The sequence below is a fragment of the Triticum dicoccoides genome, chromosome 1A (genome assembly GCF_002162155.2).
Source record: "Triticum dicoccoides isolate Atlit2015 ecotype Zavitan chromosome 1A, WEW_v2.0, whole genome shotgun sequence".
NCBI classification, from domain to species: domain Eukaryota; kingdom Viridiplantae; phylum Streptophyta; class Magnoliopsida; order Poales; family Poaceae; genus Triticum; species Triticum dicoccoides.
This window is the reverse complement of record NC_041380.1, coordinates 64897319-64908561: the sequence shown is the minus strand read 5'-3', so window position 1 is coordinate 64908561 and position 11243 is coordinate 64897319. Positions and strand designations below refer to the sequence as shown.

Here is an 11243-nt window from a genome sequence, read left to right as displayed (position 1 = left end):
TGTACAATTAGTTTGCAATTATTTCTCTTCCTGTTATATAGCATTATTTGTCCTTTGCTGCTGATACATATACTGCCTATGATGATCAGTTGGCTTTGAAGTGTAGTATGCACTGAAGTGATGTTTGGATGTTCAGTGTGCTGCTGGCCATGGCCACCTCTCTTGTCTTGGCTGATTCTTGTTTGCAAGTTGAGCTGATTTTTGTCCATATGAAAGCAGAGGACCATATGGTCTGTGGCCTTTTCATCCATATGAAAGTAGAGGCACATTGTGGTGCTAGTTTGCTGGGTTTTGTCTCCGACCATCGTGTCGTGATGATTTTGCAGGTACCCCGAGAGGCCCTTGAGTTTGCCGGAATGTCGATTAACTTCCGTTCCGGCAAATTCGGGTACTCCATAAGTCCTATTTTCAGCAAAGGTCATGATGAAATTTTCCGTGAATTTTAGCAAGACTTTGCTAAAAATAGGACATATGGGGTACTTGCGACTAATGCATGGGCTGGGGTATCTTAGTACTTACTTAAGTAGGATCAACTGCCATTTAGAGTACCCATATATATCAGTCAACCTAGGGTGCCTCGGCATCGATAAACCCTAAATGATGAAAACTTAACTTAGCATTTAGGGTGCCTCAGCGTCGAAAAACCCTAAATGATAAAACCTTGGCTTTTAGGGTGCCTCGGTGTCGATAAAAACCTAAATGATGAAAGCTTAGGCTTTTAGGGTGCCTCGGCGTCGACAAACCCTAAATGATAAAAGCTTAGCTTTTAGGATACCTCGATGTCGACAAACCCTAAATGATGAGACCATGATAATTCGTCACAAACTCTAAATGATGAGATCTTGTTCCTTGACAATAACCAACTTTTTGACCAAACTTTTTTCCTATTTAGAGCGAAACATGGCCCACAACAATGAGGCCGGCGGTTTGGGCAGCAAGGCATTCTGGGAGCTGTCCTAGAAGATGGAGGAAGAACCTCACCGTTATGAGGACGCCGCGGAAGACACCGATCCTGACTACACAACCCCTAGTGGCGTCCGGGATGACACCACTGATGGTGCCGTCGAGGATGCCACCACTGATGATGCCAGTGCACGCACAGATGGCAGCCAACCAAATAGGCAATGGAAGGACCGGCGCCGGAACATGCTCGGCGCCGTCAAGGAGGAATTTACTGAAGTGTCCTCCGAGGGGCATCCAACGGCGCCCCCAGAAATAGTCAAGGGGTACGGGGGACAGCTCGGGTGCATTCTTCGGAGCACCGTCTCGATCAACACCGAGAACCTAAGGCATCGTGACTGAGGGAATTTGCGCAACATCCTCTTCACGTAGCTGCACGAACGATACAAATTCCCCGGTGACTTCGCAAACACACGCCTCTCAGGGAATAAAGTGAATAGTGCCGCCCTCACGAAGATGAGCACGACCCTGGCTACTTGGAGAGCTGCGGTGAAGAGAATGATTGAAAAAGGTGATACTTATGAGAAGATCAAGGAGAAACATACTTCGATCAGCGAAGATGACTACTTGGAGTTCAAGATCAAGTGCGAGAGCGACGCAACCGTGGAATCAAGTCAGTGGGGGAAAGAGATGCGGGACTTGAACTTAGGGGTCCACAAGTTCGGTCCCGGTGGTTATAGAGTGGCGAAATCTATATGGGACAAGGAGGACGCGGAGCGTGCCAAGCAAGGCCTATTGCCCCTCTTCGAGAAATATCGTGACAAGCAGACCAGGAAGTATGTCAGGGCCCGGTACAAGGTGGACCCGGTAACCAAGGAGCTTACCACAGATCCGAAGACCAAGGCGCTTGAGCGTCTTCTGGTAAGGAATACACCCCCACGTAATTAGCTCCATATGGTTGCATTCTAATTAATGAAGCCAATTTTCTAAATGGTTCATGTTCCTTCCGCAGGAAACTGAAAGCAGTAGCACGGGGTCGTCTTAGAGCTCCCCTTTCGACACGCCTTCAAATAGGGCGTTGAACATAATGAAAAACAAGGATAAGCTCAGTAAGTCGTCGTCAGCTGGTCGTGTGGCTGGCAAAGGCTTGTCCACGGAATGGTTGGAGTACTATATCGCTGGGCGAAAGGAGAGAAAGACCATCTTGCAAAGCCAGGAGCGCGAGGTTCAACAACTCAAGGCACAAGTGGTGCGGATTCCGGAGATCGTCGAAGAGGAAGTGCGAGACCAACTGGGAGCGACGATCACCGCCATTATGCCTACCTTGGTTTCTGGGTTGCATGCGTGGATTGCGGACGGCCAACAGGGGCCGCCCCCTATTCCCAGCTTCACGGGCAGCAACTCGCGCAACGTGCCGGCGACACCATTGGTGTCTCCGGCGGAGGCGGCATTGGTCTCTCCCACGGCGGCGGCGGCATTGCAGCTTAATACACCTGGGTGTGGGAAGAATACGCCGGCCGACACCTCGGCAGCAAGCGCCCCCTCCGTCACTTGCACGCTCGCTGTTGGCGGTGCCTCGACATTAGCCGAGCTCGACGCCATCACAGTAACTAATTAAGCCTCTCGGCCGATGACTTCATCTCCTTGCCTTTGACTAGGCATCCCTGACGCCCTACATGTTTTCGCAGGGCACCACCGGTGTTCCGTGCACTCTCCTGCACTTCGTGAACGACGAGTTGGTCGATGTCGCCAAGGGCAGGGGCAGCCGCGTGTTCCACGATAATCAGATGCCACCCACCGTTTATAGGGTTCAACTGGTTCGGGTGCTGCCGGGCTTCGTCGACATGTTACCTCCGTATCGACCCCATGGGGCTGACGAAGATGATGTGATGACCCTCAGCGCCTGCATAAACTGGCCCATGATTTAGCCGAAGAGCCAGATTCGTTTGGGGGCGGGGGACACCACCCCAGAGACAACACCGCCAGTCGTGTCGGCACCAAGCCATGGCAAGACCCCCGCAACGCTACCGGACATGCCGGACAATGGATATGGCACAAGATCCGGACATGCATATGGCACAGGATCCGGACGACGCCAACGACGACAACGATGGTACATTTACCAACGTTGATAAGTACTTCAACAAACATGGGTACGGTGACGAATTCTTGGGGCCTCCTTCTCAAGAACCCAACCCTGCAAAAGATGATCTAGCTGGTACCGCGGAGAAACCCAATTGCAATAGGAGTCATCTGGCGTTCAGTTCTCAGGAGACGCTTCCAGCTGTCGCTTTCACCGAGTCTCAGATAGCCGAGGTGCGAAATATTACCAGCCCCAACACACTCAAGAAGGTTGTCTGTGAGCAGAACTCGATCCCATTACAGCAGAAGAAGAAGGGACGGAAAAGAAAGACTAACAAGGGTGCGAGCCAGCCGGCACCGAGTACGATCCGTGCTCAGGACGGGCCACCTTCACCTAAGGATATCTCGAGGAGGGTGCATGTGGTGGGTAGGCTGATGCTACCGACTAATCTGCTCAATGCTGCAACCGGTGCTATGCGGAGTCTGCATGACAGTGTTCTTTCTTTGGAGAAGCGGCGTCTCCGAGAGAATGATGTGGCATACCCGGTTTTCGTGGCCAAGGTGCCAGAGGGCAAGGGCTTTGTGGATAGCGCCATCGGGGGTATGATCGTCCTGCGGTTTGATGACATCTTCGCTATGTTTAACCTTCATCCGCTGCACTACACCTTCGTTTGGCTATTTTCGCTGAGTATGGAGATGCGGATCATTAGAGACAAGACTCCAGGCATCGTGATAGTCGACCCCTTCTACATGCGTGCCAAGATCTTGGGCAGCGCTAGGGACTGGCAAGTCGCGAGTTCATACCTCGAAGGCGTCATTCTGGCAAACCTAGATAAGGATAACTTCCTCGTGCCTTACTTTCCCGAGTAAGTCATCCCCTCACCGCCCTGTAACATATGATTTCTTAGATTTCGATCGTTCTTTTTTTCTAACATTCCGTGTTTTGTGCAGTGACACACATTGCACACTCATTCTCTTAAGCCACGTATTTCTACTCGAACCGTCAGTCGAAGAAAGACTACACAAATATCAAGAAAGTTCTTGATGATGTTCTCCTCAGCTACACCAGATCTGGAGGCACCTTCACCAGGCCAATTCGTAGGTACGGCAAGCACATGTTTGCCCACAATACGACGTTCCCTTGCGTCAAGCAGCCGCCTGGCGGTCAGAAGGATGCCTACTGCGTCCTCCATCACATGTAGGCGATCGTACGGGACCATAATCACCTTCTGCTACCAAATAATCTCAAAGATTGGGCCACAAGCTTGTCGGCAATACAGGACGCGGACATCAGACAAGAATTCTTTCGCATCCAGTCAGAGTTTGCGGAAATCATCCATCAAGATGTCTTTCGTATCTCGGGGCAGTTCTACCTCAGCAGATATCAACCGTCCAACAGTGAGATAGAAACAACGCTACAAATGCAGGCTGACAACGCCCGCGATTTCATGACCATCACGATAGACGGCGGCTTCATCCACGCTCCGGTCCCTAAGTCGAGTCGAAAGTAGTGATGCTATGTGTAGTTCTGAAATATCGATTAGCTCATGTTATAATTAAACTTTAATGAACTTGTATGTCTCTTTGGTTTGGACAGTCATTCAACTTATATGTAATCGATGCTATTTATTAGTAGGACCATGAATCGTGCTATTAATGTCTTGCTTTTCTCTTCCGATCCTTTTGTTGAATACTTATATATTGCTTATGTATTGTCTGTGAATTGCTACTAACATTTTGTTTGGCTAGTGCATAGAGATGCCGTTGTATGTCGTGTACAAGGGTAAGGTTCCCGGAGTCTACGACGACTTGGAGGAGTGTCGGAGACAGGTTCACCGTTTCAGCGGTAACAGTTACAAATGGTACACCACTAGGGCGGAGGCGGAAGCTAGATACGCGCGCTATCTAGCGGGAGAGAGGAGGGAGCTGAGGAGGAACCGGATGAAGACCAGTTTCATCGCGATGATGCTCATCGTGATGACCGCAGCTCTCTTCTATGTGATGGTAGTTTAGATGATCGATATCGACTTGTAATGTGAAGACAAACTCGCTACTCGCGATCTCGAGACTTGTAATGTTCTAACTTTGTTCGGTCTTTTGAATTCGGAGACTAATATGATGAATTGTATTCAGAGACTAATCTTCTATTGTATTTGATGAATCTGCTGTTTATATGTTGTGATGTCTATATTCTGTGCAGTAATATATTTTGTAACCTGTGTAAATATCAGAATTTTTTTCCTAATATTCATACTAGTGGTGCACCATACATCACATTAGTGGCGCACTGCAATAAACATACTAGTGACGCATTATCAGTTAGTGTGCCATTAGTAACCCAGAGCACAAGATAAATATGGCCCCCTGGGAGGCATACTAATGGTGCACCGTGTGACTTACTAACGGCGCACTGCCTCATGCGCCACTATAGTCTGGTATACTAATGGCGCACCAGGGATGCGCCATTAGTATATGTTACTAGTGATAGTGGCGCACCTGTATTGCGTCATTAATGGCCAAAACAGATACGTCACTAATAAATCTTTTTTAGTAGTGTAGTAAGCCGCCATTTTCCGATCTCTGATATAATTGCATGATATATCATATAGTACGGTTAAACTAAATGAATGAATCGAAATCGAAAACTTTCAGGTTTGGTATAAGAAATGTATCACTCCGAGAATACCAGAGCACGGACAGAATATTTAGCAAATATCCATGATAGGGTTGTACAATTATGTACTTCACATTATGTAAAGCAAAAAAGGCTAAACTTTGTGTTTTCTTTTTCCTTTCGTTTTCAGGATGAAAAGAAAAGCCCGTGTTCTCACACCAACCGGCTAGAAACATCGTGGAATTCAGCTAGGGTTGCACGCATATAATACAGTGACAGAAAGCAAAAGAAGTCCAAGACGAAAGTCCACGGTAAGAGAAGGCAGCACGCCGCACGCGGTAGTTGTTGATGCACAACAAAAACAGTAGCCGCCACGAAACCAGAAAGCGTGACCAGATTTTTCTTTTAACTTCATCCAACCCCGACCCCAATCCGTATTTAACTCCGAAACCCCTCCACTCCCTCTCGCCCACCCCGAATCCGTCCGCCATGAACTCGCTCCAATCCTTCCTCGCCGTCGCGCCCGTCAAGCCGGCCGCGGCCGCCGCGAGGCTCCCGTCGTCCCGGCGGGCGCGCGTCTCCGCCTGCCTCGCGACCCCGGCGCCCGCGCCGACCGCCCCCGCGGCGGCGCGGCGGGAGCTGTCCGCGGCGAGCCGGGCCGTCATGGCGGACGAGGCCAAGTACATCGTGGGCACCTACAAACGCGCCCAGGTCGTCTTCGTGGCGGGGCGCGGCTGCAAGCTCTACGACATCGATGGGCGTGAGTACCTTGACATGGCCGCCGGCATCGCCGTCAACGCCCTCGGCCACGGCGACCCCGACGTGGACGCCGCCGCCGCGGACCAGCGCGGACGCCTGGTCCACGCCAGCAACGTCGGCTACACCGTGCCCCAGGTACGCCTCCCCTGCTCCCCACCAACCCCATCCCAAACTCACTCCACAATGTCCGCAACGTGTTCGACGCTTTGCTTGCCTGGTTAATCTTCCCACACGGTCTCTCCTTCTCGTCTGACATCCATTTCTTGAACGCGCAGGTGGAGCTCGCCAAGCGGCTCGTGGAAGCCTCCTTTGCTGACCGCGCCTTCTTTGCCAACTCCGGCACTGAGGCCAATGAGGCGGCCATCAAATTCGCCAGGAAGTACCAGAGGGTCGCGCACCCCAACGGTGATGCGCCTACGGAGTTCATGTCCTTCACCAACTGCTTCCATGGCCGGACCATTGGCTCGCTCGCGCTGACTAGCAAGGTGCAGTACAGGGAGCCCTTTGAACCTGTCATGCCCGGCTCAACATTTGTCGAGTATGGCAATTTGGAGGAGGCCAAGAAGGTGATACAGTCGGGGAAGATTGCTGCTGTGTTTGTCGAGCCCGTGCAGGGTGAGGGTGGGATTCACAGTGCCACCAAGGAGTTCTTGCAGGGACTGCGGGATGCTTGTGATGAGGCAGGGGCTCTCTTGGTCTTTGACGAGGTATGACACAACTTACCTTCATTAATAGTTGTCTCTGTAGTCGATTGCATAGAAATAATTAGTGGTAACTACACAATTTCTGAATTTCTAGTATAAGGAGAGAAAATTATTTTCTGTTCTGGAGATTCATCAGTGGTTCGACAGGGAATGTATTTTTTTTTTAGAACGAAGACGCCAAATGCGTCCGGCAGGGAATGTATTCCCTATTGCTTCCTAATTCTGGGAGACTGGGACAACTTTCTGATCATTGTCCCCATGAAGGGATCTTCCATGAGAGCCTGCATTTTCATATTTGAAATAACCAAAATGCAAATACGCAATTCAACAGTAGGGATTTAGGATTGCACTGTGAAGTTCAACTTCTGTCAATTTGAGATGTGGAGACATCTAATCTACTGTTTGCAACACAGGTGCAATGTGGTCTGGGGCGCACAGGTTACCTCTGGGCCCATGAGGTTTATGGTGTATTACCTGACATAATGACCTTGGCGAAGCCACTGGCCAACGGCCTTCCCATTGGTGTGGCCTTGGTCACCGAAAAGGTTGCGGCAGCCATACACTACGGTGACCATGGTACCACATTCGGCGGAGGCCCTTTTGTGTGCCATGCTGCATTAGCCACATTGGACAAGATCCAGAAACCTGGCTTTCTAGCAGAGGTGACCAAGAAAGGAGAATACTTCAAGCAGCTGCTCAAAACTAAGCTGGGTGGAAACCCTCATGTCAAAGAGATCCGGGGGGCCGGTCTCATCGTTGGCATTGAGCTCGACGTACCGGCTGGGCCTTTGGTCGATGCGTGCTTGGATGCTGGTGTCTTTCTGCTGACGGCCGGGAAAGGCAATGTGGTGAGGCTTGTGCCTGCGCTCATCGTGTCGGAGAAGGAGCTGGAGCAAGCTGCAGAGGTGATAAGGGAATGTCTACCTGCTCTTGAAGCCTCTACCTCTTAGTGTAAACAAGATCTCTTAAGATCTACATGTTGAAGTTTCTTTCGAAATTTGGAAGGGAATAAAATGTCATGTTGGACTATTGTGATGTTGAAGTTCTTTTCAAAGTTTGGAAGGAAACAATGCCTGTGTTGTTGTCGGTATAAGTCTTTTATTGGCTAAGTTATATCTGCCTAAATTACAAGGACGGCATTGACATTGCACATCTCTTGACTGAAAACAGGAACATCAGTTACGCAGAAGCCTAGCAAGAACTCCGACGATGGGCGCAACAGTGTAGGTCGATGGCTCGCCTTGCTGGTAATTTCCCCGAGAATCGTCGTAATGGTCGTTGTTGTCAGGCCCTCCGACGATGGCGCCGTCAATCACATTCAAGTTGGGCGCAGACCTGTGGAAGTACTCGGCTCCTTTGCCGCAGGAGATCTTCCCCGGGTATTTCCTGATGGATGGCAGCGACGAGCCGCGGTGGTGCGGCTGCAACGGGTACCTCTTTCCAACCCCAACCATGTAGCTCATCTTCATTGGGTTCTTGCCAAGGATGTAGTCCACCTGTGACCGTGCGAACGAGACGAGCTGCGCCGGTGGCAGCCTCACGCCGCCGCACTGCAGGGAAGCCCTCGCCGCCGCCAGGTGGTCGGCGTGCGTGACGAGGACGAACATCGCCGTCGTGACGTCCTGCAGGTTAGACCAGGGCTGCAGGTAGAGCATGCCGCCCGGGGTGAGCCGCCCGCTGCGGCCGTCACCATGCTGAACGACATTGCAGAGGAAGCTCTCCACGTTGCTCCTCATCTCGGCGTGGCGGCCGCTGTTGGGCAGCTTCCCTTGGAGGATGAGCTGCAGTATGGCCAGCATAGTCATCAGTTACTGAAGCTTAAAGTTGTTGTCACTTCACCAGACCTACTAGGATCATCATGGTACATTTACCTTGGCGACCAGTGCCTGGGCTCCGACGAACTTGTCGTCCCAGGACAACGACTGCGGCACCCCGCCAACGTTGTTGGTGCCGGCGATGTAGGCCTTGTACTCCTGGTGGCCGGTGGCGATGTAGAGCCAGACAGCTGCCCACAGCAGCTCGTCCTGTTCCAAACAAGTTTCAGTATTTGCTTTACAACACTGCTATTTTTCTGTTCATTATTGTGACATTAATTAGTGATGTGCTTCCTACCTCGTCGCCGCTGCTACTGTAGAAACTTCTGGCCGATGGAATGCTGTTCTGGTAGAGGCCACGGTGGTTCTTGGCGAACTGAAACAACTGCAGAAGCAAGTCACTCAAGAAATTAGCTGACCACGGCTTCAGTTTTCTAGCAATAATTAATTTGACATTCATTTTTAGCCACTATATGACCACGGCTTTATGAATTGATTTGCTAAATAAATCCCATCACATTATTTTTCAAATTGATGGTAGCCACCGTTCAATTTCCCCAATTTAAAGGGCAAATTGATACGTGCGTCGCTCTATTTTCTTATCTAGTACTATTACACCAATGGATTTTTGACCATCCATTGTGTAATCTGCGTGCTGCGTGTGCCAAAACTCAAAACATGCAGCAGTCTCTCTGAATGTAAGCAAGTAAAAATGCGCACCTGTTTCGCGTGCTTCAGAAGCGTCGACGCGTACCGGGGATCGCCGCGCGGCCCTGTGAACGCGACGGAGGCCGCGGCCAGTGCCGCCGCCGTCTCCGCGGCGACGTCGGAGCCTGGGTGGGTGGCGTTCACCACGTAGGCCCTCCGGGGCGTGTCCATGTCCTCCGGCCGCTCCCAGCACGCGTGGTCGGAGTCGCCGTCGCCGACATTCACGTAGAGCACGTCGGGGTGGGCGTGCGCCTTGGCCAGGTAATCGGCACCCCACCGCACCGCCTGGAGCGCGTGGCTCAGCTCCCCCGCCGCGGCCAGCCGGTCCCGGTGCTCCACCACGCTCCACGAGAGCATCGTCACCGTGAAAGCCATGGGGAACCCGAACTTGACGTTGTCGCCGGAGTCGTAGTAGCCGCCGATGAGATCCACCTGCACGTCGATCGATCAAGCATGTCAGCATCATGCACGAACCAAACACGTACAACGTAGTAATACACATGCATGCATCGCCGATGTGCTTACGCCGTGGTCGGCGCCGTCCTTGAGGGCCGAGTCGCCGCGCCATTGGACGCGCCGGGTCGGCGGCAGCTTGCCGGAGCGCTGCGCCTCGAAGTAGAGCAGCGACTTGGTGAGCGCGGTGGCGTAGTCCCGCTGGGCGGCTTGGCACGCCGTGGTTGCCAAAAACCATACCACGGCGGCAACGAGCAGCACCCTAGCCCTTGCCACCATCTTCGTCGTCCCTCGGCGTTCACTAGCTAGTTTCTCTACAACAAAAACTACTGGCTAGTTTCTTGTTAGGTCCTATCGTTGTATTGTACCACTGTCTTATGTGTGCAGTAGAGTGATCAGCGAGTACGCTCCTCCCCTCGACGGGACAAGTGTATTTATAGGCGCAAGTAAGGAGATGGGGTGAGAGGAATAAGGTTTCAATCCACTATGAATTGGTGAAACAAATCCATCAGAAATGCAAGCATTGATATCCTACAATGATTACGCGCCATACATGCACGAGTATTGATTTGTTTTGACTATGTGCGGAGATTTTGCGACCTTCAGAAACCGGGTGCCAAATGTAAATCGTATCGTCCCCGTATCTGAACTTATTTGGCCGAATTAACTTCATTGGAGAAGGTCGATATTTCCTACAGCCAGTTCATATATTTTTTGGACGCGTTTGAGATCATGTATTTATGGTGTATATATGGATCTCATTTGCGAATAAAAGGACTGTATTGATTACTCTGAGATCTGAATACTATCTTTGGAAATTGAAGAGTTAACATACAAGATGGATAATGAAAAACGTTACACTGGGCTGTGCCTACGTGAGTAGATCTTCTCGAGTGAGAGAATGGATGGATATGTGGGAATCAATGGCCGGGCTCTTTAGCTTCTCGCACAATATGAGATGGGTTTTTACTACTCCAATAGCCAATAGATTAGCAGTAGTTTCTGGGCCTCATAGAAGGGGTTTGCTTCAATTGGCAACTTTTATGTTAGTTTGAGAAAACAAGATATCAATCAATGAGATAACACCTAAGCTTCCATCAAACAAGCAACCAGTACAATTAAAAAGCCCGTTTAGAAAATGAGCAATGTGAAGGACGTCTAAGAAGAAAATAATTACTCTTTATAGTAGATCTGATCCTTTTCGCATAA

The 11243-nt window shown here is 50.7% G+C and overlaps 2 protein-coding genes across 2 annotated transcripts; one reads left to right on the top strand and one right to left on the bottom strand.

Moving 5' to 3' along the window:
* The first annotated feature begins 6054 nt into the window (after positions 1–6054).
* Positions 6055–8145, top strand: LOC119363442 (acetylornithine aminotransferase, mitochondrial-like). The gene is made up of 3 exons (XM_037628798.1): positions 6055–6490; positions 6631–7062; positions 7473–8145. The coding sequence occupies exons 1-3, from the start codon at positions 6086–6088 to the stop codon at positions 8007–8009; spliced, it is 1374 nt and encodes a 457-aa protein (XP_037484695.1). The 5' UTR covers positions 6055–6085; the 3' UTR covers positions 8010–8145.
* Positions 8076–10425, bottom strand: LOC119363452 (endoglucanase 14-like). Its single transcript, XM_037628808.1, has 5 exons — positions 10107–10425; positions 9594–10013; positions 9172–9258; positions 8931–9083; positions 8076–8840 (listed from the first exon to the last, which is right to left on the bottom strand). The coding sequence occupies exons 1-5, from the start codon at positions 10311–10313 to the stop codon at positions 8235–8237; spliced, it is 1473 nt and encodes a 490-aa protein (XP_037484705.1). The 5' UTR covers positions 10314–10425; the 3' UTR covers positions 8076–8234.
* Positions 10426–11243: the final 818 nt, after the last annotated feature.